General features: G+C 40.9%; 3 protein-coding genes and 1 long non-coding RNA gene across 4 annotated transcripts in view; 2 read left to right on the top strand and 2 right to left on the bottom strand.

The window, feature by feature from the left end:
• The first annotated feature begins 20 nt into the window (after positions 1-20).
• Positions 21-1,456, top strand: LOC308640948 (DCN1-like protein 4). Its single transcript, XM_081278981.1, has 2 exons — positions 21-101; positions 388-1,456. Exons 1-2 carry the CDS (start codon positions 29-31, stop codon positions 1,239-1,241), a joined length of 927 nt encoding a protein of 308 aa, XP_081135107.1. The 5' UTR covers positions 21-28; the 3' UTR covers positions 1,242-1,456.
• Positions 455-8,776, bottom strand: LOC308640951. The gene is made up of 4 exons (XR_014020390.1): positions 7,910-8,776; positions 7,361-7,390; positions 7,032-7,116; positions 455-588 (listed from the first exon to the last, which is right to left on the bottom strand). It is a non-coding gene; the product is annotated as an uncharacterized lncRNA (long non-coding RNA).
• A 144-nt stretch (positions 8,777-8,920) lies between these two features.
• Positions 8,921-13,384, top strand: MRPL16 (mitochondrial ribosomal protein L16). The gene is made up of 4 exons (XM_081278982.1): positions 8,921-9,111; positions 9,413-9,478; positions 11,325-11,473; positions 12,634-13,384. Exons 1-4 carry the CDS (start codon positions 9,057-9,059, stop codon positions 13,117-13,119), a joined length of 756 nt encoding a protein of 251 aa, XP_081135108.1. The 5' UTR covers positions 8,921-9,056; the 3' UTR covers positions 13,120-13,384.
• A 159-nt stretch (positions 13,385-13,543) lies between these two features.
• The window catches only part of STX3 (syntaxin 3), a 43,845-nt gene continuing 32,664 nt past the window's right edge, over positions 13,544-24,724 (bottom strand). Inside the window, 6 exon segments of the mRNA XM_081278980.1 lie at positions 13,544-17,901; positions 17,903-17,929; positions 17,932-17,958; positions 22,334-22,444; positions 24,289-24,423; positions 24,594-24,667. Of these exon segments, the coding sequence (XP_081135106.1) occupies positions 17,713-17,901; positions 17,903-17,929; positions 17,932-17,958; positions 22,334-22,444; positions 24,289-24,423; positions 24,594-24,667 (563 nt within the window). The 3' untranslated portion in view covers positions 13,544-17,712.

Here is a 24,724-nt window from a genome sequence, read left to right as displayed (position 1 = left end):
CATACACCTGTAGGTACAGCAAATATACATGAAATGGCCAAAAGTGTTTCATATGAAAACTCTCCGGGTGCCTGGCGGCGGGTCCTCAGCTCTGAGCCGAGGTGCGGTGAGCCGGTGGGGGGACCGGGAGGCGAGCGCGGGAGTCTGGGCGGCGAGCGGGTGTGAGCGGCCCGAAAATGCACTCGGATGCCGCAGCTGTCATCCCTTCCAGTTCTCTCCATAAATGGCCACTCTAGATCCAGGTTGCCTGTCATCCATGTTACACTCTTGTCCTAGAGTGGTCTTTCTAGCCGATTCCTGATTAGAATGCTCCCACAGCATCCAGACTTCCACAGGAGTGCTTCTCATACTTCTCTAGCAACATTCTGCAGTGCACAGGTTTGTGAGACTTTCAGCTGAACTCTCATCTCTCAACACTGGCAAATATTCACAAGATCTACCACACCCTTAATAAACTAAATTCAACAGAAGACGTTGGCCAAGACGATCACCAAACAGGAAGCCTGCGGTCTTGCAGTTCTTCAGACTGCTTTAGTAAAGTGATGCCCCTAAGGAAAAAGAGAAGACCTGCCTCTGGAGATGATTTATCTGCCAAGAAAAGTAGACATGATAGCATGTATAGAAAACATGATTCAACTAGAATAAAGACTGAAGAGGAAGCCTTCTCAAATAAGAGGTGCTTAGAGTGCTTCTATGAATACGCAGGTACTGATGATGTTGTGGGTCCTGAAGGCATGGAAAAATTTTGTGAAGACATTGGGGTTGAACCAGAAAATGTAGTTATGCTGGTCCTAGCTTGGAAATTGGATGCACAAAACATGGGTTATTTTACTCTACAGGAATGGTTAAAAGGAATGACTTCTCTACAATGTGATACAACAGAAAAACTCAGAAATACTTTGGATTATTTACGATCATTATTAAATGATTCCACAAACTTTAAGCTTATTTACAGATACGCATTTGACTTTGCACGGGAAAAGGACCAGTGCAGCCTAGACATAAACACTGCCAAGTGCATGTTGGGACTGTTATTAGGAAAAATCTGGCCCCTTTTTCCAGTTTTTCACCAATTCTTAGAGCAATCAAAATATAAAGTGATTAACAAAGACCAGTGGTGCAATGTGCTGGAATTCAGCAGAACAATTAATCTTGACCTCAGCAACTATGATGAAGATGGAGCATGGCCAGTTTTATTGGACGAGTTCGTGGAGTGGTATAAAGACAAACAGATGTCCTAGGACTTTATGCATAGCAGCGAGAGAGTCACTGTTACCACAGTTATGTCACCCATTAGCCATAAATTGCTGTTTGTATCAAAGCGCATGCTGCTTTTCTTGCACTGTCTCCCTTTCGCAGGGATATTTTGGTGTTTGCTATTGATGGGCCAGCTCTGCTTGCTGTGTAGCATTGTTCTCTTGGAAGGCTGCTTTGCAGTTTGTTATTTACAGATTGGTGAATTTGCCAACGTCCTCACTGTGATTATGTGTATATTGCTGTTTAAATTTTGTATATGTGTATAAAAAGAAAAAGCTTCACCTAGAGATTATTTCTGCAAAAATGTACTGTAAAAATAATTTTGTGGCATATTTCTAGTCCCTTTTTTCAAATGAACCAGTTATACTTTATTTGGTCTCAAATGTAGCATTTCAGAAAACAAGACAAAACAACTGTTACCATAAGCAAACATTGCCAGAATTAACCGTACTGTTTTAAGAGGCCAACTTCTGGAAGGAGGTAGGAGTCATAACTTTTCCATAGCATATGCCAAATATCATTTGGTTTACTTGACAATATTAGCTTTTTAAAATGACAAAAGTTATAATTATTTGACTACTTAGACAGGTAACATGCCACAGATCATTTCCACCATGCAAGGTATAGTATTTTTGTTTTTTAATGTTAAAACTATAGTAGGTTGAATATAGGTACAAAGGAACAAATTAACATGCACCTTTTTTGAAATTTGGGGCTTAAATTCTCATGAACTTTCTTCAGTGGTCCCCCTACCCCGCCCTTTGCATTCTTGTAGCCAGTGTTGGTCTGCTGATGCTTTCTGTGCCACTCAAAGTCAAATTTATTTTGCCTCCCCCATGAAAACCTACTGGTTTGCTGGCAATTTATAACTGCAGAGCACTTTTTAGTTGTGGCTTGAATTTTTAGTTAAGCTTTCATGGTGTCTAATTTCCTCATTTTTTGGGAAAAGGTATAAGTGAGTGCTGTTTCCTTTTGTTTTCTTTGTTTCTTTCATGCTAGGCTGTTCCTGGCAGCGTGTCCATTGCAGGCAGTGGACAACAGACCACCAGCATTGAGCTAATCCTATCATACAGTAGGACCTTTCCTGGAGGGGCCACTTGTCATTATCTGAGTCATTTGTACTGAAGGGTGATAGCCATTATTTATGTGGATGAGGAAATGAGTAAGTGGGATGGTATTTTTAGGTTTGTATTTTATGTCTTTTTTCTTTCTTTCTTTCCTTTTCTTTTTACCTTGCCTTCTTGAGGAAATGTATAGATAACATGTTTTCACCTCAACTATTTGGTGCTATTGAGTGACTAACTCGGTCCCTAAAGTTTTGTGAAAACACAAAAGTCTAATGATTTAACCAAGTGAAGAGCTAATGGTGCATTTGAACAAGTGATGCTGTAGTTGTAAGAAAGATCCAGGCATGAGCATGTAATGATTGGAAGATGTTTGGATTATTGGCCAAAAAAAATCTTTTCAATTAAATGTGAACTTTTCAATGGCATTAAATGAGTAAAGCACACAGACAATGCTACTCTTGACCACTGTTTTACAGTTTCTTTGCAAGCGGTGTTCAGATTTTCATATTTCTTTTTCCCTAACTAAACCACCAAAGACAGAAATTTTGTATGTATATACAGTGTGTGTGCATATACAAAATCATGATGTGGTAGAATGCAACTACTTCCTTTTTCTACCAAATAATAAGGTTTGGTTTGCTGTGAAATAAACCACAAGTTTAAAAAACTCAAAAAAAAAAAAAAAAAACTCTCAGATGGTTCAGAACTCCCCTTCCATTTCTATTACTTGCTCTGAGTAAAATCAAGTTCAAAATATATGTTTTATATAATTTTATATATTTAGTATATAGATATAATTCATATTTACAACAACATATAATATAAAAATATATAACATATTATGTGACGATCATAATTCTATCCTCTGCTTATAGGAGTCTACACTGGTACAAACTTTCTAGAGAATATAAAAATTTGTATTACAAGGCCTAAAATATATAATTGGCCCTCTATATTCACAGGCTCTGCATTTGCAGAGTCCACCTATTGCAGATTTAAAATACTTTCAGTTGAATTTGTAAGGAATATGTACCAACTCTTCTTCCCTAAACAACATAGCATTAACAACTATTCACATAGCATTCATGTTGTCTTAGGTATTATAAGTAACCTGTACAGGATTTAAAGCATACAGGAGGATGCAAATACCACACTATTGTATATAAGGGATTTGAGCATCCACAGATTTTGGAATCCCTGGGGTCCTGGAACCAATCCCCTGAGGATATTGAGGGCCAACAACTGTACTCAAACTTGACACAAAATCCCAATTGTGAAATTTATGCAAAGAAAAGAATCATAAGAGGACACAAAGATACACAAGAATCAAAATATCAACTGTGACTGTTGGAGAACAACACTTGGGTGCAGTCACAATGCACTGCCTGACACTGAACCCCAGCATGAGACAGACTGAATTTCCCAGCCACAGTTCTCCTGTCTTTGCATCTTAAAAACAAGTAACTGCTCACTGGTAACAGTGTGGCTCCCAGAAGAAAGAGATGTGAACCAACCACACAGACCCAGGTCCTCATCCCCAACGCACCTGTTAAGTAAATCACTCTGTCCCAGAAAAATGCCAGGACAGTCATTTTAATAGAAGGAAACTTCAGGAATGATGAATAAAGTGTCTCTCTTATCATGTAATGTACATAAATGAAAAAAGTAGAAGCTATCTATACATCCAACAATAGGGCTGTGGACAGACAAACTTTAATAGGACACATAATAGGATACTAAAGGTTACTATAATTCACCTTCAATACTTGCTGACTTGAAAAGACATTCATGATACAGAGTCAAGTGAATGAAGCAGACTATACAACATTATAAAATCATCCATGCCAGTGTTTTGATGGCTCTGTTTGAGACAATTACCAGTTATTTGGGTTTTTTTTTCTTTTTACTGTTTTCTAAGTTTTAGCTATTTAACACATAATTGAGCAACTGGAACCTGGGAAAAATATTTTAAGCAAAAGCATCTTTTTGCTTAACAATAAATTGGGCAACAAAAAAACCCTGTGTGTTTGTATGTGTATCTGTGTGTGTGTATCGGCAAGACTGGGAGCAGAGGAATGAGGTGAATCTATCACAAGTTGCAGCTCTGCTTTGACAAAGTGCTTAAAATTTACCCATGTGTATATTCACTATAAAAATAAGGTGGCTGCTATAAGTAATGAAAAATGTGAAAATACTGTGAAATATATTCACCTGTGAGTACCTTGAGACAGGAAGTCACATAAATTTAGTTTATAAAATACATCTAACGCTGGGGATGTGGCTCAAGTGGTAGCGCGCTCACCTTGCATGCGTGCGGCCTGGGTTCGATCCTCAGCACCACATACAAAGATGTTGTGTCCGCCGAAAACTAAAAAATAAATATTAAAATTCTCTCTCTCTCAAAAAAAACAATAAAATACATCTATTTTTCAAGACATTTCAGGGGTCTTTTCTAGGTTGCCAATGCATTTTCTAGTTGGTTTCCATTTGTCATTATCTCACAGATGAAAGAGTTCTACTCTTATTCCTTTGGAGATAATTATTCAGCTTAAGAATTTTTCCAAGCAATGACGCTCTTGTCTTCTGTCGCTGATTCCTACCTTTTGGTCATTTAGCACTAATAAATTACCTAAGAAGAAACAGTTAATCAAGGGATTGACTAGTATCCCTGATTTTTTTTTAAAGAAAGTAGCACAAAATTACTGAAAAACCTAAACAAAAAAATCAAGACTAGATGCACATATACAGAAAGTATCTAAAAGGGGAAAACCTGACATTTCCTCCAAGTTCTCACTATTTTACTATTCCTACTCACACATTCTCACAGTGCCACAAGAAAGAACCACAATATATCTCCACCAACTAGCACAGTTCCTGGCATAAAAATATATATTGATTATTTCAGATCAGAAAAGATAACTTCCAGATGGAAAAAAAATAGCCTGAAGATATGGTGTGAGAAGAAATCTGGACATGGAATCAAAATATTTTTAGCAATCATTCTGTACATGCTAGCAAGTAAGCTGAGTGACCTGGACAAGACAGATTCTCATTAACTAAAAACTCAATTTCTTCATCTATAAAATGGGGAGTCTGGCCTAGAAGCATCTCAAAAATTTTCTCAGTTCAGAAAAGGTTTAAGAATTGTATTCCTGAAGATATGTATATTGTTTATAAAAAGCTCCCTACCCAAACACACTAGCTGTATTAAAAAAAAAAAGAATGAATTAAAAGTAACAGCCCCCTCCATTCATAATCACATGTGTGTGTTCTTTAATGCTTTAGGTTAAGTTGTAGTGACTATAAAAAGAACTTTTGTGACCTCTATTGGCCACCAGTGGTAAAGCCTGAATTTTTTTTCAATGCATTTTGACACATCATACATAAATGGAGTATAACTATTCATTCTTTTGGTTGCACACGATGTAGAATCACACTGGTCGTGTAATCAGATATTCACATAGGGTATTAATATCTGACTCATTCTACTATCCTTCCTATCACTTCTCCTCTCCCCTCCCTTCACTCCCATCTCTAATCCAAAGTACTTGTATTCTTCCCTAGCTCCCGCCCCGAATTAGCATCTGCATATTGAAGAAAACATTCAGTCTTTGGTTTGGGGGGATTGGCTTATTTTGCTTAGCATAATATTCTCCAGTTCCATCCATTTACCAGCATGTACCATAATTTCATTATTATTTAAAGCTGAATAATATTCCATTGTGTATATATATATACCACATTTTCTTTACCTGCTCATCTGTTGAAGGGCACCTAGGTTGGTTCCATAGTTTAGCTATTGTGAGTTGAGCTTCTATGAACATTTATGTACAGATGGGAGAAATCTTTACCACCTACACCTAAGATAGAGCACTAATCTCCAGGATATATAAAGAACTCAAAAAATTTAATACCAAAAAAACAAATAACCCAATCAATAAATGGGCTAAGAGGAACTGAACAGACACTTCACAGAAGGAGAAATACAACCTATCAACAAATATATGAAAAAAAATGTTCAAAATCTTTAGCAATTAGAGGAAAAAGATAAAATCAAGTGTTAACATGCAAACAAAACTCCTCTAAGATTTCATCTCACTCCAGTCAGAATGGCAATTATCAAGAATACAAGCAACAGTAAACGTTGGTGAAGATGTGGGGGAAAAGCAAGGGTCAACTATTTTCTTTTTGTGGAAGTTAAGAGATAAATAACAAATTTTAAAAAGTAGGGGAGAGGGGAATCTCATGAAAATAGAGTGAGAACAGTGAAGTAAAGGAAATGGAACAGAGAGGGAAAGGGGAAGAATTGGACAGGGGAGGAAAGGCAGAATGAAATAAACCAAATCATGTCATTTGCATTCATAAACATGTCACAATCAATTATACTTTTATGTATAACTGTAATGTACCAATTTAAAACATCGATTAAAAAGATAAAATCAAGTGTTAACATGCATAAGAGTCTATAAAAGACCTAACTCCAGCAGATTAACAATTTTGTAAAGTAAGGTTTTTACCCATTTTTCCCTTGTCTATCCTTTTTCTGATTATGTTTGAGCAATTTTTCATATATTGTTGTATATGTTATGAATATCATTTTCTGCACTGTGAATGGGTTCCCTTTTTACTTTTCTAATGGTTTCTTTTGATGAAGTGAAGGTCTTACTTTTAATATAAAAAATTACATCATGCTCCATAAATACATACCATTATTTTGTGTCAGTGAAATAAAATCTGTAATGCTTGCAGAGGTACAATTCTCTTAAGAGAACAGAATTCCTGGAAGATCTTACTGCAGAAAAAGAAATGGTCATACCTTTAAAAAAAAAAGTAAGTCATTTTGCAGACAAAATGAAAAGAAAATTGGAATATGCACAACCACACAGAAGATAATATATTTAATAAATAATAAGCAGTTTTTAACTGATAAGAAAAAATATGAACAGTATGACTAAAATATAGAAAAAACATACAAGCAAGCAAATTGCAAATGCAAAGACTACAATGGGGATGTAGTTTAGACATAGTGTACTTACCTAGTATGCTCAAAGACCTGGGTTTAATCCCTAGTATTGCAAAAAAAAAAAAAAAAAAAAAAAAAAAAAAAAAAAAAAGGTGTGTGTGGGAGGGTAAAATCAAAGACATGAGAAAAAGCTTGATATTAGTCATCTCTAAAAAGGAAAACTAATCTATAACCAATTTGTAAATTAAAGTAAATGGGACTTAGAAAATGCTAATGAAAATCAACTTCAGTGTACTACTTTTAGCCAACCATCTCTGTGAGGCTGGTTTTTGTTGCTGTGTCTTGCCATTTTCTCATTACTCTACAACTTTTAAACTTTAAAATTGTTTCTTTCTTTTACTTTTAGTCAAGGAAAACTTTCTCATATCAGTACCTAAAATGTCCAAAAGTGTAATATTCTTAACTATGAATTCCATTCAAAGGCAAAGCTCCCACCCTCCCGCAGCTCAATCCTGCTTTAGGTAGAGAGTAGTGAAAACAAAATGGGCAAGGGGTGTCTATTTCCCCGACTTAATGCTTTTATCAGTCAAGGAAGATCTTGTCTGCCGCTGATCTCTCTCACCATTTGTGACTTCCGAGGAATGGCATCTGTTGTGGGCTGAATTGTGTCCCCCCAAAAATGTGCTCAAGTCCTAAACCCCAATCCATCATCGGAATATGATCTTATTTGGAGATAGGGTCTTTACAGAAGTAATCAAGTTAAAATGAGGTCATGGGGTGCTTGTAATAAAGTCTGTTAACTCTTTGGAAGCAGATTCAGCGTGAAGGTCCATCGAACTGTGAATAGAGAGTCCTCTCAATACTTCCACAGGCACGACGAGTCTTATCTGCTGCTACTTGTGACATTAATTTTCAGGGGAAGGCGACATGCAGATTTATTATGATTTAAGCACAACGACATCAGTCTCCATTTGCTAATCCCATCTGTGTCCTGGGAGCTTGGATAAGGATCTTCTCTCATTCCAATTATTAGAAAGCTTCGGGCTCGTAAAAACAATTGACCCAACACTCTCCCAGAAGGGTGACACGTTATTTCACCGTAACTTGACTAACTTAAGCTACTGTCCTTTCGCTGGGATCGCTGGGCTCACAGAGCCTGACTCTGCTGTTTTTCTGTGGTGAGACCCCGAGAAAGGCAAATCCTTTGACTCTAGGGATGGAATCGGCAAACCAAGGATGACTCACTCGTCTCGGGGAATTGTTGGGCGGACTCATACCAGAGGATGTCCTCGTCTGACACATGGCAAGTCTCTTAAACGGTGAACCAAAGACCGGTCCCCGGTATCTTCCTAAGGTGGTTCCCCAGGGTTCCCCTCGGGAAGGGGCGTAACGCAGTAAGTAGTAAGAGGCTGACTGCTAAGCGAACCCCGGGATTGAACGGTGAGGTACTCAAAGGAGAACACTCAGAGCCCTTCCGCCTTTGGAAAAGACGCGGGATGGGGTAGAATACCGCCACAAAGCCAAGAAAACGTGCGCGAGTGGCTGGACGGGACTCGTATTGACCCGCAGACAGCAGCGCCGGAACGAAGCTCCCGGGCTCGGGTTTCTTCCCCTCCGGCGGGACTCTGTGCGGAGTGGACCTGCGTGAACACAACTTCCGGCAGGGCTCAGCGGTAGCTTGAGCACATTAACTTGGCGCTAAGGCGCGGCTCTGGACCCGGGAGAACGAAACTGTGGTGGTAGCGGAGGGAACCTGGCTGCCCGCGACCATGTGGAGGCTGCTGTCTCGCGCCAGTGCGCCGCTCCTGCGGGTGTCCGTGTCAGGTCAGAAGTCCCTTTGGGTCCCTAAAGAAGACTTCCCCCTCCCCCCCCCCCGCGCCCTCCAATGCTGCCTCTTCCAAATCCAAAAAACGGTGCTAGCTGCAGCTGGTTGGGGGCTGCCCTTTCCCGCCGTCACCTCCGCTCTAGGGTTCCGTACCAAAGGGGCACAGCCATGTGGCGGGGTGGCTCCCGGCTGACTTCTTCAGGGAAGCCTGAGCGCCCTTTAATGGAACCCTCTAGGCGCTGTTAAAAGTACCTTTGGCCCAGCCTTTGTCGCCTCGTTCAACTTTATTTGTCTTTGTAGATCCTAGGGCAGCCCTGCCCGCCAGTGCTGGCCTAAAGACTCTGCTTCCGGTGCCATCCTTTGAAGGTGAGAGTTTGTCTATCACTTTCCTCTTGGTCTTTTCTCTGATGGAATCCAGTAGAAAGTAGAAGACATTGGGTGTCCTTGTGCCATCTGTCCCCACTCACTCATTCAGTAAATAATGCGTTGAAGGCATACTATATTGTCGGTGTTCTAAACACCAGAGGTAAATAACGAGGGGCCATAAAAGTTCCCTGCTCTTAATGGAGCAAAAAGCCAGTGGGTGATTCCCCTATAGCCTATTCTTGGTATGTGGCCCATGGTCCAATCAGCCAAAACTAATTGGCCTCAAATTTGGACTTTTGATGTTCTCTCCAAAGGTGATTGCATGTATGCAATCATTTAACAATATTATGTAAAGTGCTAATGTATTAAATATAAAAGTTTACAATAAGCCTCAGTTTTGTAAACTAATTTGCCATTCTTTTTTAATGTACTGGAAATCTCAGAACAATTAAAGGCATGTGGCTATCTGAAGGTCTTCAACGTGTAATTGTTAAACCACTTTATGTTCTGGGAAGTACATACTGACTTGCAGTCAAAAGCATTACCAAGTTCATTTCTAGCTGCATGAGAAAGCTGGGAGGCAGCTTTTATAACCTGGAATAGTAATAATTTTATAATTCCACTGATAATTATATCAAATATCATTCTTTGAGGTCTCCTGTTTTATGATTCCATCATGGAGCCATACTTGTTTTACTACCGAGATTTTTTTTACATTAATGACAAGATGTTTGATTCCCTACCCCTCAAATTGCCAAGGAAAGAGGATAAAGAAGTCAAGTGTCTGGGGCTGGGGATGTGGCTCAAGCGGTAGCGTGCTCGCCTGGCGTGCGTGCGACCTGGGTTCGATCCTCAGCACCACATACCAACAAAGATGTTGTGTCCGCCGAGAACTAAAAAATAAATATTAAAAATTCTCATTCTCTCTCTCCCTCTCTCCCCCTCTCCCCCTCTCTCCCTCTCTCCCCCTCTCCCCCTCTCCCCCTCTCTCCCTCCCTCCCTCCCCCCCCCTCACTCTCTCTTTAAAAAAAAAAAAAAGAAGTCAAGTGTCTGGTCTGAGGTTGTGCCCACCCAACCTCACCCAGTACACTGGGGCACAGATTAGGAATTGTGCAGGTCTCAGCATAACAGCCTCTACATATATCAAAGACAGTACATTGATTGATAAGATTCCTAAGTTGTAAGTTTTCCAACAAAAACGTGGCAGAGATGAAGAACTTAGTTATTTTTATATGCAATAAAATATGCTTTTATCCCATTAACATCCAGAGATGCAGTAAACTGTTTTTTAAAAAAGAATCATATTGTCTGGCTTTGCTATTTTAATTGGATAGTCTAGACCAAATTACAAAACATCTCCAGGCCTAAGATTCTTCATCTATAAATTAGAGATTAAAAACACTTTCTACCTTAAATTATATTTCTTGACCTGGGTGATAGTGATGTATTTGTCTCATGCATTCACTTTCAGATAGTTAACTGACCTTTATGTGTGTTAAATGTTTAAAAAAAAAATACCAAGGCTATAAAAGTGTTGTGAAGATTAAGAGAAATAATGATTTCCAAACAGTTCCTTTAATAGGTGTTAACCCCTGAGTGGGGTTAAAAAATGCACATTAGCTTCAAGGTTAAAACTTTGCTATCTTCAAAGACTTAGAAGCAATTGCGTTAACCATTGTCAATAGCTGGAAGAATGCAGTTTTACTAAATGCATTCACAAGAAGAATGTAATATTTCTTTGGAATTATTATCCAAAGGTAACTCCTTAAGAGTTACCATTTACTGTTATAACTCTTTCTAGAGATATGTAGCTTTACTTACTCTTGGTTGTCTGTGTTCCTTTTAGATATTTCCATCCCTGAAAAGTCCAAGCTTAAATTTGTTGAAAGGGTACCACTTGTGCCAAAAGTAAGAAGAGAACCTAAAAATTTGAGTGACATACGGGGACCTTCAACTGAAGCTACTGAGTTCACAGAAGGCAATTTTGCAATTTTGGTGAGTGAAGGAAGCTACAGATTAAAAACAAAAAAAATTTTCAAAGTCTTCAATTCTAGTCTCTTCCTCCAGTCTGTATTAGAAGTGCCTCACAGGGATGCCACATACTAGCTGCCCTTTAAACAGATGTATAGAGGCTACTAGGTACCCTGTATACATATATCTTTTTAAATGTAGAATGAAAATACAGTGGTTCTCCCTTATCTATGAAGGATACATTCCTAGTATCCCGCTGGATGCTTGAGGCTATGGATGGTGCTGAACCCTATGTACAAGCATTGTGATACCATGACAGTGCATCTAATAACCTAGAGGGCTACTGAGTGACTAATAGATGGCCTAAATAGCACAGTTACATACTGGACAAAAGATAATTCATGTCCAGGTGGAATGGAGTGGAAAAGGATATCTTGCTGCTCAAAACAACATGCAATTTAAAAACTCATGAATTGTTTACTTCATATTTTTTCATTTAATATTTTCAGACTGTGGTTGACTGTGGATAACTGAAACCACAGAAAGAGAAACTATGAAGGAGTTGGGGGAACTACCATAATATAAAAGCAGAAGAGAGACTAATTTGCCCAGCCAGACCATCTCTTCAGACTTTTAGTAAAAATAAAACTATCCACAACTTCAGCTATGAGGCAGCTGTTCCTTTATTTGTTGAGTAACTTCCATAAAAACTAATTGAGTAGCTGTACAAACAGGTGCACTGGGCTTTGTTTCATCCAGCAGGGAGACATTTCAAAGTTCATCAGCCTGCATGAATAGCCCCTGCTGACCTCTTAGAACCTCATGCCCACTTCTCCAGCCACCCTGGCTTTTACTCCCATTCAGCAAGCTCTTTACTTTGTCAGGTCTTTACATAAACTGTTCCTCTACCTGGAACTCATTCTCTTGCCTTAACTAGTTTTTATTATTTTGTCCTCAGCTTTAAATGTCACTTCTTCAGAGGCCTACCCTGGCTCACCACTGGAATGGGTCTACCATACTCTTTTATTACCATATGCTAGGCTTTTCCTCCATGGTACTTCTTAGTAAGAACTTACATTTTCATATGTATCTTTGAGGCATGGTTTCTAAAAAAGGGAGACATAATAAAACCCACTAAAGACATCTAAGTTCCCGTGTGTTTCTAATTCTCTCATTTCTTTTAGGCATTGGGAGGTGGTTATCTCCATTGGGGCCATTTTGAAATGATGCGCCTGACAATCAACCGCTCTATGGACCCCAAGAATATGTTTGCCATATGGCGAGTACCAGCCCCTTTCAAGCCCATTACCCGCAAAGGAATTGGACAGCGCATGGGGGGAGGCAAAGGTGCCATTGATCATTATGTGACACCCGTGAAGGCTGGCCGCCTCATAGTCGAGATGGGTGGGCGATGTGAATTCAGAGAGGTACAGCATTTCCTGAACCAGGCCGCCCACAAGTTGCCCTTCCCAGCAAAGTCTGTGAGTCGTGAGACCCTAGAGAAGATGCGGAAAGATCAAGAAGAAAGAGAACGTAACAACCAAAACCCCTGGACCTTTGAGCGTATAGCCACTGCCAACATGCTTGGAATACGGAAAGTACTGAGCCCGTATGACTTGACCCAGAAGGGGCGATACTGGGGCAAATTCTACATGCCCGAACGGGTGTAGTGAGAGCACAAGGAATGCATGCACGTGAGCTGCTGAGAGGGGGATCTGCACTTTTCTTCTCTACAGCCTGACCATTAAAGACTCTGGATATGTCTTAGGTTATATCTAAGAAGCAGTGTGTTATCCGTTTTTTTAAATTAGAGTGTAACCTGAGGGTATAACTTCTCGTTGGTCACCTTTAATCCCTTAAGAAATTAAGAATGATTATTAAAAACAAAGTTCTTGGTTCTCGTGGATTGTGAAATAAATGTCTTCAGGAATGAAACAGATGTTCGCATTTCATCACTCATGAAAGTCCGACTTAAAATGTCCGCCCTTGCCTTTCATGTGTACACACTTCAGGAACTAGTTTCCATGACATTTACTAGTTAGAGATACAAATGTTTTTGGAGTAGTAACAAAGAAAATAATGACACTTAATAGGTTAATAGATTCAAGAGATATTTATTGGTGCCATCTACCCATCTTCTTTGAATCTGGAAAGAGGGGATGTTGGACAATATGACAGGGAACATAGCTTTTAGCAAAGGAACTTAAAAGTTGAAATTACATGGTGCCTCCTAGTCTGGAGGTCTCCAAGGAGGGGAGTGTTAGGCTCTTTGTGTCTCTGCAGGATTAGCACAGTGCCGTATGCCATCTGGCACACAAATTACCACTGCTGGATGAATGAGGACCCCATGTGATTCAAATTCCCATGGTTCCAGCACCCTGTTTATAACAAGATTAATCCATATTTCAGAGCTAGCCAGTTATAGCCCCTATTCAAACTAAAGGAAACACAAATTACAAGAAATGTTAAACCATTTGCTTTTGAAAATTAATAGAAAGCACACTGATAAAAATGTCATTTTTATCTCATTTTCTTAAAAAAATTACATCTCCAGAAAGGAAAATAAGAATTTATCACCGACTTTCAGAAGTACACATCTGCACAGTTGGGTGGTCCTCAACAAGTCATGTACTATGAATTTTTAATGTATTTTTAGTGATCCTTTTGCAGTGTAATCACTAAGTAAATCATTCATATTGGAACTCACATACACAGTTTTTAAAGGGGAACAGAACAACCTTGAGTTGGACACAGCCTCCGGACCACTTCTGTGCTGGTGCATTCCAACCAACAGTTTCAGCCTGCAATACATACCACGAAGAAGTAAAGCAAGCAACCACTTACTCCTCCTTTCTTACCTCACACTTCACCTGTTTGTGTGGACTACAGAGCATGGTATGTTGACTGTTGGAGGTTCAGTATTGATATAAACATGTTTCTTTTGTTGGGGGTCTATTAGTGAACTGCCATCCTGCAACCAACCATCTTCTTTACAGAAAGAGGCTACTAATAGGACTCCACCATCACCACCCACACACAAAAAAATGGGGGGGGGGGCTGTTAAGTGTATCAGCCCAGTGGCTGTCAGCTTTCACAGCTTCTGACAATAAAAAAAATAAGTAAAAAAATTTTTAAAAGGTTCCCATTGATGCCTTTAAAGAGTCAATCCCAAGCACTCATCCGTTAGTGGAATCACAATTAATAATAGATCGCTGAGTCAGCAGATATTTGAGCACCTGTGAGTGGCAGGCACTGTGCTAAGCACTGGGGACAGAGCAGTGAGCAAGACAAGGCCTGGTACCTCCCAATTTGAAGACTACTGTTGGACCCTGAAGAAGGAAGAAGATATATAGTTGGTCAAGGGTGAGACCTAGAAGAGCCTTAAAAGCAGAAGTAACAGGTGTGCTGATCTTAGTTCACAACAGTTCACAGAAGACCCTGTTGAACTGGGTGTGCTACAGGAACTGCCTCTCCACAGCCATCCTGTTGGTGTGGGCTCCAATCGTCATCTCCTAAGCAGGTACCCATTATGCCTATTGATGTACCCTGCAGGCCCTTCCTTTAAACCATTTGCCTAACCAACTACATATTGCTGTGCCCTCTGTTCCTTCATTCCTTCCCCCTCCCATTTCCATATTTGCATACATTCTCCCTTTGCATAACGTAATAAGTAGTTGATTGATGCCTTGTGTCATAATAAGTTGCCTAATGGAAAGAGGTGTAGCTGATGAGGAGTCTGCAGTGGAGAAGTGATGACCCCACAAAGGTGGGAGAAGGATTGGAAATGCCACGAAGATCCATCTGTGAGGGCAGAAGGAAATAACAGAAGAATGGAGGGGGAAAATCATAGATTGTAGAGCATGGTATTTTATTTTCAAATAACTCCCTCTTCAGTAGGGGTAAGACAGTATTCACAAGGTTACACTAACTTATCCTAACCCCAGTTCAGGGTCCACCTAATGCAAGAGCTAATTCTTTCTCATTCTGCCATTCCCAGACACCAAGGCTCAATTTTTACAGCAGGAATCAACAATTTGACCTGTACAAAGCATTCTGCTCCCAGGTGCAGTTATGGGACAGATTTCTGCCTCCTTTCTTCCTTGCTCTCCCACTGACTGCTACCAGCTCCACTCATTTTTATCTGAAACATCCTTTTCCTTAGTTTACTCTTTACCTATTCTAGCACCTCATCACACACAGATTAGGGAAACTGGCAACAAACAGTGAATGCTCCTGAACACAAGAGTGTTTAGTGAAAGCAGACCTGACCCTCCTCCCCGAAGACAGCTCACCTTTTTCAGGAAAATATGCTCCCAATGGTGGAAGCCAAGATGATCACAAGGATAACACAGCAGATCATGATCATGATCTTCTTCTGCTCATCCAGACAAGGAAAGAAAAAGCACATGAGCAATGACATCACTGTGAAGGAGACAGTTCTGACTAAAGGAAGACAGGTGCCTCTGAACATGGAGGAGGGTACAAAGGGAAAAGGAGCAGCAGAAGGGAAGAGTGATGGATCTGGCTTCTGGAACCCGGAGTGTTCACAGAAAAATAGCAAGGTGCTCTGAACGAGTGAACAAATTCTTTTGTGGGAAGTACCTCAACTCTGAAACTCAAGTACAGTTACACCGCATTCTTTGGGAGTGAAGCTACTTTCAAAAAATTGAACTTTCTAAACCATCAGAGTCCTAAAACCTGAACAAAAACCACCACATGGTGGCACCAGATCACCAAGTGTTTGCAGGGAGATAAGAGACAGAACTGTTTTGCAATCATTAGAAAGTCATTTATTTTTAAATTAGCAATAAAATAATCAAATTTACATTTTAAAAAAATACAAAAACCCTTCCTGTGTTGCATTCCAAACTTAAAGCCCCAGGCCTCAGTCTCAGATGACAGTAAAGGCCTGAGATTACAGCCTGTCTTCTAACATCATAGCCATGGGGAGAAGGGCATCCCTGTGGCTGTTTGAGTGCTGGGTAGTGAGAAGTGAGGAGCCTTTGCACAGGAAGCTAATAGGCAGTGCCTGGATCAGGGTGCTTTCTCTGCCTTAGAAAGCATTACTGTCAAAGCTGAAATACAGCTAGTACCCAAAATCAGGGAGACTGACAGGGATCTAAGGGGCTACCTACAGCTTAGCAGTCACTACACGAAAATTTCCTGGCTGTTGCTTCCTCTGTGACAAGAACTGGGGAAAACAAAGAACCTGTCAAGCTCATTCACCCAGTAGCAGGTAGTCTCGGGTCTCTCCCAACTAACTCCATCCAAGACAGGACATCCCATAGGTCATGTGGATTGCTGTGGGATGTTCTCAAGGAAAGCCTAGTGGAGACAGCAGACAGGGAAAGGTGTCAAACCATTACACCTCTACCTGCTGCACAGAAACCAGAAATCAACTCAGTCCTCAGTCTGAATATCTCATTTGATTCTCCCAGTTCTCTTCTAGAAAACAACTTTGTTGATGACATAAGATGATCATAATTCTACAATGATTCATTTGCAGGTAAACAAATGCAACTCATCTAATTTTTAGTCTAACTCGAAAAATTTTTTTTTTAATTTTTGCGGTCATAGTATCTTTCTTTTCTAGTTTCCTATTTCCTGAGAAACAGACACATATATGTACATGCATCTCACATACACATTTTTAAAAATACACCTGAACACATGAGTGACTGAACACTCAGCCTCATGAAACCTTTTCAGAGTCTGAGATTCTAGCACCTTGTCCCCAGCCCGATTTTAAATCCCTGGTTAATTTTGGCCTCAGGGCAACAGCTTCACAAAGAGTCACTCCAAAGGTCAAGCCAGTTTCCAAAATTCATAGGGAAACAAATGTTGGAAATCCTCAGCCTTTGAAAATGGCAACCTCAGATGACTATCATCCTGGTCCCTCTTTGAGTAAACATGAGAACACAACCTAAAGAAAGACCAAATTGGCCCCCAGGTTGATCTTAATTTGAAGTTAAATTTCAAGCAAGTCAACTTTTTGGACCAAAATGGCATCTACCAGTCACTCATGTTTTCAGGACCCAAAGGACTGGCATCCTGCCACGCAGAAGTCCCCCATCAAAACCCTATTGTTGCCAAATTTAGAAGAATCCATCTGCTTTGTTAAAGATACTCCCCTAGAAAAATACACTGTAATTTCTGGGAGTATACTCCATGAGGTAGAAGATGCAGCACCTTGGGATAGTCTCACATGGGATTTCCAAGGTGCAAGGCATAATTTGACACACCACAGGAGGGAAAAAGCTGGGTCAGTTCATATGGTTCAGGAGGAAAGGTACTTCAGTTGCTGGGGCAGGAGTTGGCTTTGAGGAGAACTTGGGGGTTGCATCAGGTAGGTTAGATTCCTCCAGGGCTAGATTGATTGCTGAGTCAGGTCCAAGGATGGTTACAAGGAAACAAAGGAACGGGTTCCCTTTGCTCTCAGGAAGGCCATTCAGACTCCATTCCCATCTGAAGATAAAAGTGGTCCCACCAGGCTGGAGTGAAATCAGGTTCTAAGAGAGGCGGGGAGAGGAGCTGATCAGCGTACCACGTGAGGAGGAGGAGCAACGGGAGAAACCACTCACAACCCTGGAAGGTGCAATGATCAGAAGCAACTGCAAAAGAATATAAAAAATACAAAAAAAGAAAGCCAACCAACAAACCCAGATAGGGCCTGGGATTAAATATTCCACTGCAAAAGAACAAAGATCCCAACTAAGGGAGCAACAGAAAGCAAATTCTGTGGGCCTTGTATAAATCTGTGTGAGAGAGACAGGCTGTCACAACATTGGGAAGACTTGGGTGGGGGCAATCACTGCTGGCTAAAAACATCAGTTCTCTGGCTCTCCTCTTGAATACTAGGTTCCAGAGCCTTCTGGTACTCAAATCTCTATGCCCTTTAGAAAGCAGAAGGGCAAAATGAAAAGAATATGGGAAAGTTCGAATGTCATATTACGACCGCTCCACCTTATAATCTACATAAGCGTGGCCAATTTCTTAACTTCTGAGCTTCAAAGAGTTTCCCCATCTAAACTGGGGACATTGATAGTATCTTAGAGCTATAGCTGATGTATGTCCAGGAAGCATAGTCCCAGCTTGCCTTCACTCCCTCCTATTCAGAGACCTCGTCCCCTCAGGTGGCAAGGATGAGGGTGTCCAAACCTAGGTAATGAAAGTGTTGACTTTGTTAGGGAATATGGAATGAACCATGAGGAGCAACTTTTCAGCAAATTATCATCTTATAGAAGGGGTTAGTCAACTAGAAACAATGTATTAGTCTCCTATCCATGAGGAGTCACCTCAAAAATGATTCATTTACATTCAGGACTCCTGGAAATGGGCATGAATTTGCAAGGGGCACCTGAATTTGGAAGGCATCTATCAACCAAGGATATGGGAAGATAGCTATATCACCTTTTTAAAAAAAAAAAATCTTTTCCAATGAGATAGTTAAGATTCAGGACAAAAGTCAATATCTTTACAGTCAAAAAGCTATCAAGGACTACATGGCAAATGTCAGAAAAAAGGGAAAAAAAACACCAATAATTAAGTGCCTCTGAGAAGCCGGTCACCTAGCTACTGTTTCTCTCTCAAGAAGAGGTACGTGTTTAGTGATATGATTAATAATCTGACTTTCAGACCTGCTCGTCACAAGAAAAAAAGAGGAATGAAGAAACACACTGGAACTAAGTACAAAAACACAAAGGGGCAGCTCTGGGTCTCAATAAGGACATTTTCAAGTCTGAAAAATGTTTCTATTACCTCAGAAACTCAACTTCTGTGAATTTACAATGAGGAAGAAATAAAAAGGGGGGAAATGTTACATAAGGTTAGTCACACTGCGTTATAACAAAAATATCAAACTCCAATGTTGAGAAAGTATTAACTATTTGAAAGCAGATCCACAATCTCATGTTGAAGATTAGATTTACAAAGAGATTTGTGTGTGGGATGATCCTTATGATTTTATCACTGGGCACAAATAATAGATAATATAGTTTGAACTGTATAAAACTGAGTATGTGTGTGAACATGCCACAGGGTTACTAGCAATAACGTTAAAGCTATTTTCATTTCTTCTACACTTCATAGGCTTTAAAAAAAAAACTACACATGCTACATTTTATTCAGAAAAAAAATCTTAAAAGTCAGAGTCTTCATAACCAGATCATTCTGTCATGCTAATTGCTACTTAATGAGCAGCCCTATCTTTTAAAAACAAATTTTTAAGAAAATTAATAGCACTGATTTTAAAGTCACTCTGAAAAATTCTCTAGACTTTGTAGACAATGATAAATAGCTACCTTAATTTACAAAGACAAAGTAAAATGTAGTAAAGAATAAAGAACTCCCTAGGTCCACTATTAGCTGTGTGAACTTAGTGCTGTTCAACTTTACTTCTCTTTAAGACTCAATTTCTCTAAAATGTGCACATTAGCACTACCTATCCCATGAGAGTATCCACGGACAAGTTGTGTAGTATATTGTTTGCCACAACTCAGTACTTGGGAAATGTTAGCTATAACCTCATTCAAGATCAAACCAGTCAGCCACAAAACGAAACTGCAGGATCCAAACCCCAATACAAAGCTTCATTCACAGTGACGAGGATATAGAAAGCAAAGCCCAAGAGCTGTGTAGGAACTCAGTAGGAATTCAGAAGACAGACCCCAGATCCAAGACACAGACTCCCTCACATCCACCTGCGTGTCAATGGGATGCTCAAGTATGCCAGGAGACACTCAGAGAAAACAGAAGACAGGGACAGTTTAAAGAACAGGAACAAAAGGAGACCTGACCCATCTAATGCAGCCAGATCTGAGAAGAGAATTTTAAGGAGATGAAAGTATCCACAGGCTACCAAAAGTTTTAGAAAATTCATTATGCCCAAGGACAGTCATTAGAGGAAGGAAGAGGAATGTGAAGTCCCAGGCCAGTTTCCTCATGGGAAGCCAGTTCAGAGTCCCTGAGAACCGCCCCTTTACTTACATTTCAGTGCAGCAGCCCCGCAGGCCACTCATTACAGCCCAACGGAAAGTCCAATAATCAATGCTAAAATGCCCAGCAACACAACTACTATCACAATGATAATTATCAATTTCTGGAGAAGGGAATAAGACAAACAAAAACAAATCATTATTACAGGGGAAAAAAGCAATTCATCTAAAACCCAACCCCTCTCATCTCTGAAAGAAAGCATCTATCTTATCAATCCAAATAATCAGCTTACATCTCAGTAACACAGCCTTTGGGACAGGAGTCCCCTGTGTTTCTCCTTTGCTAGCAAAGCAATAAATCTTCTTTTTCCTTTTAAAAAAGAAGAAAGAAGAAAGAAGCAGCAGCAGCTTACAACTCTATATAAGGATATCAGTTAGGATATTTCACGGTTCTTAAATTACTTCTAGACTAACAATGCCAGCAGATGGAAATATGGAGCTTGTATTAGCTCTCAGTTCACACTACAGTCTTGTAAATGTGGACAAATGTAGTAAGAGACACCACCATGGGGTCTCTAAGTAGCAATTATCCAAGACATAAAGTGACTAAGCATTCCTTTTCAAGAGGGAGTATAAAAACATTTTTATAGAGTCCTTATTTTTCTTTTTTAATACTAGGGATTGAACTAGAGGCATTCAACCACTAAGTCACATCCCCAGCCCTATTTTGTATTTTATCTAGAGACAGGGTCTCACTGAGCTGCTCAGTGCCTCGCCATTGCTGAGGCTCGCTTTGAACTCGAGATCCTCCTGCCTCAGCCTCCAGAGCCACTGGGATTACAGGCATGTGCCACCACACCTGGCTTAATCCTAATTTCTAACTTCTTTTCATCTGTCCCCTAAAGTCCACCTCTACCTATCAGACCCAGTATACTGAATGGGTTCACCTCATAAAATAACTTCCAGCTCCCTAAGTACCAGCATAAGCAATAGATGCAGTTGGAAGAAAAGGCACTGAAGAACAAAAATATCAGAGCCCATGAGAAATAAAATTAGTAAATGGAAGTAGCTCCCAAAACTGGATACCCACACTCAATGAATAGAGCATCTTAGAAGTCCTTGAGCAGCCAAGGCCCAGAAGAGTAGGCAAACACCAAGGTTTATTGGAAAAAGCATGATTGGGATCTGAATCTGAGTCCCAGCTCCTGTATTTACTAGATGACCTGAAGCCAGTTACTTAACTTCTGGCCCTCAATTGTTTCATCTAAAAGTAGAAAAAATAGACGCCTCCATAGCTATTAGATATGTACGTAGCAATTAGCACAGTGCAAGGTATGAGACAGAGAAAAAGAAAAGTGGGCCGGGCTTGGGCTACTGGAGTGGAAGACAATGAAAAGAAAGAGTCGGAAGAACAGAAGAGGCAAGTGTAGTGTCTGAAAGGTTCATGAGCTACATCCAGGACAGGACTAGCAGCAAGACCTGGACCATGCATCTGTCCTGCAGAGCTGCCTGCTGAGCATGTTCTTGGGTAGAGAGCATGTGAGCCAGATCCATGCAAGGCACACTAGGAAGGAAGGGTGAGCAGCTAGTCTCTAGGAAAGGCTGAGGGAAGGAGGGTACGATGAGGCAAGGACAGAGCTCAAAGGCACGGGCTCAGAGACACAGGTGGGGGTGACCAGAGAGGAGAGGCAAGTACCACCAGCAGAGGATAAGGCGCTCACCCTCCGAGCTTCACTTTGATACTTGACAGCCTTTTTGGTATCTGCCACGGCCCGCTCCACAAAGCCCACTGATTGGTCCATGTTGTTCTCAATCCGGTCAATCATGGTTCCCTTTCCCCAGGTGCAAGAGGAGGCAGCAGCAGAAACAGAGACAGGAGGAGGGAAGAGAGAAAGAGCGAGAGACAGCAAACAAAATGGACCCTTCTCTGAAGGTAGCAGGAGAATCTCACCTTTCGGGCCTGACCCTGATATTTCACAGCTCTTTTAGTTTCGTCTCGTGCCTTCTCCACATGGTCCACTGTGTGCATGACATTCAACTCTATGTTATCTAACATCTCGCCCTGCAGAGAATAGACACTAGTCACACCCGGTTAACCTGTCCAGAACAGCCCTAGCCACTTAGAACCTTTAGGGAAGAGGAGCGTCGAGAAACCTTGCAACTCCACCTTCTGTATGTCACATACTTCGCATTTCCCATGTGACTACCAGTACTTCCCCAGCCTTGATGGGGGTCACTCATTCAAGGGACGTTCATTGAACTACTTCTCTATAACCAGCACTGTGCTGGACATGTGCAGCAGACTGTCTAGATGCCTGTTAACTACATATGAATATACTCTGGAGGGATCCCTCACACACACCTCTCTCTCTCTCTCTCTCTCTCTCTCTCTGTAAATTAAGCATATGGGGAGGAGCTATATATCATGTTTTCAGAGTATCACCAGGGTACTGGCCTCTTCCTGGTCATTCAGACCTGAAAGTTCATTCAGCACACACTGACCTTGCTCAATATTGTAGAGTAGTGCCTGGCACACAGTAGGTATGCAATAAGTATGAGGTTGGAAACATCTGCTTTCTCCAAGAGAAATCCCCAGGTCCCTAAGGTCAGACATCGGGTTTACCCAAGCTGTTTGGGTATATCTTCCTTCCTAGATGGTTGTTTCATAATAAGATTCTCAAATGTTGCCCAACTATTACTTCCTGACATGGATGTTTGGTCATTCTGGTTAATTCCCGTGTGTCTGAGAATGGAAATCACTCTCATTTCCCCAGGACTTCCTCAGTGTAACCCCATCACGTTTGGCCCACTGTGAACAGAGCAAGGCACTTACCATCACTTGAATCTCAAACCCGTTCCTCGGCAAGGCAGTGTGGGGTGAAAAAAGAAAGTGGGGAGGAAGGGACTTGAGAAATGGTCTCAAAACCAGAAGGAGGGGGGCAGAATCAGGCCCAGAGCAGAGAACTGATGTCAGAAATAGCTAGACACACTCAGGCTTCACCTAGGTTTTGCACTGTCTTCCTAGGAAGCAGTCTCCAACCCTATCCAGGTGGCAGAGCATCTGGAAATTCCTGGTAAACGTGTCACAGCACTATGACCCTGTGGCATATATATCTGTGTCCTAAGAGTTTGGGACCATCTGGTGCTGTGACGCTAACCCCACATGCAGGTTATACAGAATACAATCCTCAGCACCCTACCAAACTCAGCACCCTGAGTTTTCCAAGATTTTCTGTTCTTATTCTTTTACTATTTTTTCCCCTTATGTTTGTTCTTGTTCCTTAACAAAAAAATTGCCAAATTTTCTGAAAAACACAGGTGAAAAAAAAAAGAATAAAAATCCTCTTTAGGTTTCACTAAATTGTCACTGTTAACTGGATAAAAGAACACATTTTCAACGTCATTAGTCTCACATGAGGAGACTGTTTAAGCCATCACCAAGAAGCCCTATCTCTAATTTGAAAAAAAGAAGAAAGAGGGGCTGGGGTTGTGGCTCAGCAGTAGAGCACTCGCTTTGCACGTGTGAGACCCTGGGTTCAATCCTCAGCACCACATAAAAATAAATAAGTGAAATAAAGGTATTGTGTCCAACTATAACTGAAAAAAAAATTTAAAAAAAGAAGGAAAAAAATCCTGAGGCTGGGTGAACTAGGCATTTGATATAGCACATCAGACTCTGTGTCAGCTAGCAATGACTGTGAAGTCAAGTAACGGGCAAGAAAGACAAGGCTGAGGCGGCCCAAGGTGCCAGCATTTGATGAGAATGCGCACCTCCTTGAGCTATGGAATTCTGCTCCTGGTATGCAGTTCCCTGGTTCACCCTTCCTCACCTGACTTCCACTACGCCTTTCCTCCGATGTTCTCAGGGGAACCTAAGCTTTCCTCTCCTCCGTCCCTGCCAGTTACCTGGTTCTCCACCAGCATGGCGATGTCCATAAACATGTCATGAAGTTCTTTAATGCTGCTCTCCAGCCTCACAATGTCCTTATGCCGACCCTCGATCTCACTGAGGGCTTGCTTGGAAATCTGCGAGTCGATGATCTGCAACAGGCCACACAGACAGGCCATCAGCCTCCCCTGCAATCAAGGCTGCCCCTGCAGCTGCCCTCATACACACCCAGATGGGCTCCTCACATCCCCTATGTCCCTGCAACTGCAGCGTATCCTGTGTTTGCTAGACCAGGTGAAGCTTTCCAGGCCACATGACTCACCCCAGAAGTGAAGATGGCAGGGTTGCCACTCTCTAGCATCTCCTCCAGCTCCTCATCCGTTGTCTTTTTGCCAGCTTTATAACAAAAGAAGTAGAGCATCAATTTCAAGATCAAAGCACAACTCCATTTTT

This window comes from Spermophilus citellus (assembly GCF_964194105.1).
Source record: "Spermophilus citellus genome assembly, chromosome: 2".
Taxonomy (NCBI): Eukaryota; Metazoa; Chordata; class Mammalia; order Rodentia; family Sciuridae; genus Spermophilus; species Spermophilus citellus.
Note: the sequence above shows the minus strand (reverse complement) of the source record. Positions and strands in the feature narration are given on the sequence as shown.

Bases quoted from the DNA above. Each gene is read 5' to 3' on its own strand.
- MRPL16 (XM_081278982.1), top strand. From the start codon at position 9,057: ATGTGGAGGCTGCTGTCTCGCGCCAGTGCGCCGCTCCTGCGGGTGTCC. The intron at 9,112-9,412 runs GTCAGAAGTCCC...TTGTCTTTGTAG, and splicing joins CCTGCGGGTGTCCGTGTCAG to ATCCTAGGGCAGCCCTGCCC. The intron at 9,479-11,324 runs GTGAGAGTTTGT...TGTTCCTTTTAG, and splicing joins TCCGGTGCCATCCTTTGAAG to ATATTTCCATCCCTGAAAAG.
- LOC308640948 (XM_081278981.1), top strand. From the start codon at position 29: ATGAAATGGCCAAAAGTGTTTCATATGAAAACTCTCCGGGTGCCTGGC. The intron at 102-387 runs GTGCGGTGAGCC...CAGGTTTGTGAG, and splicing joins GTCCTCAGCTCTGAGCCGAG to ACTTTCAGCTGAACTCTCAT.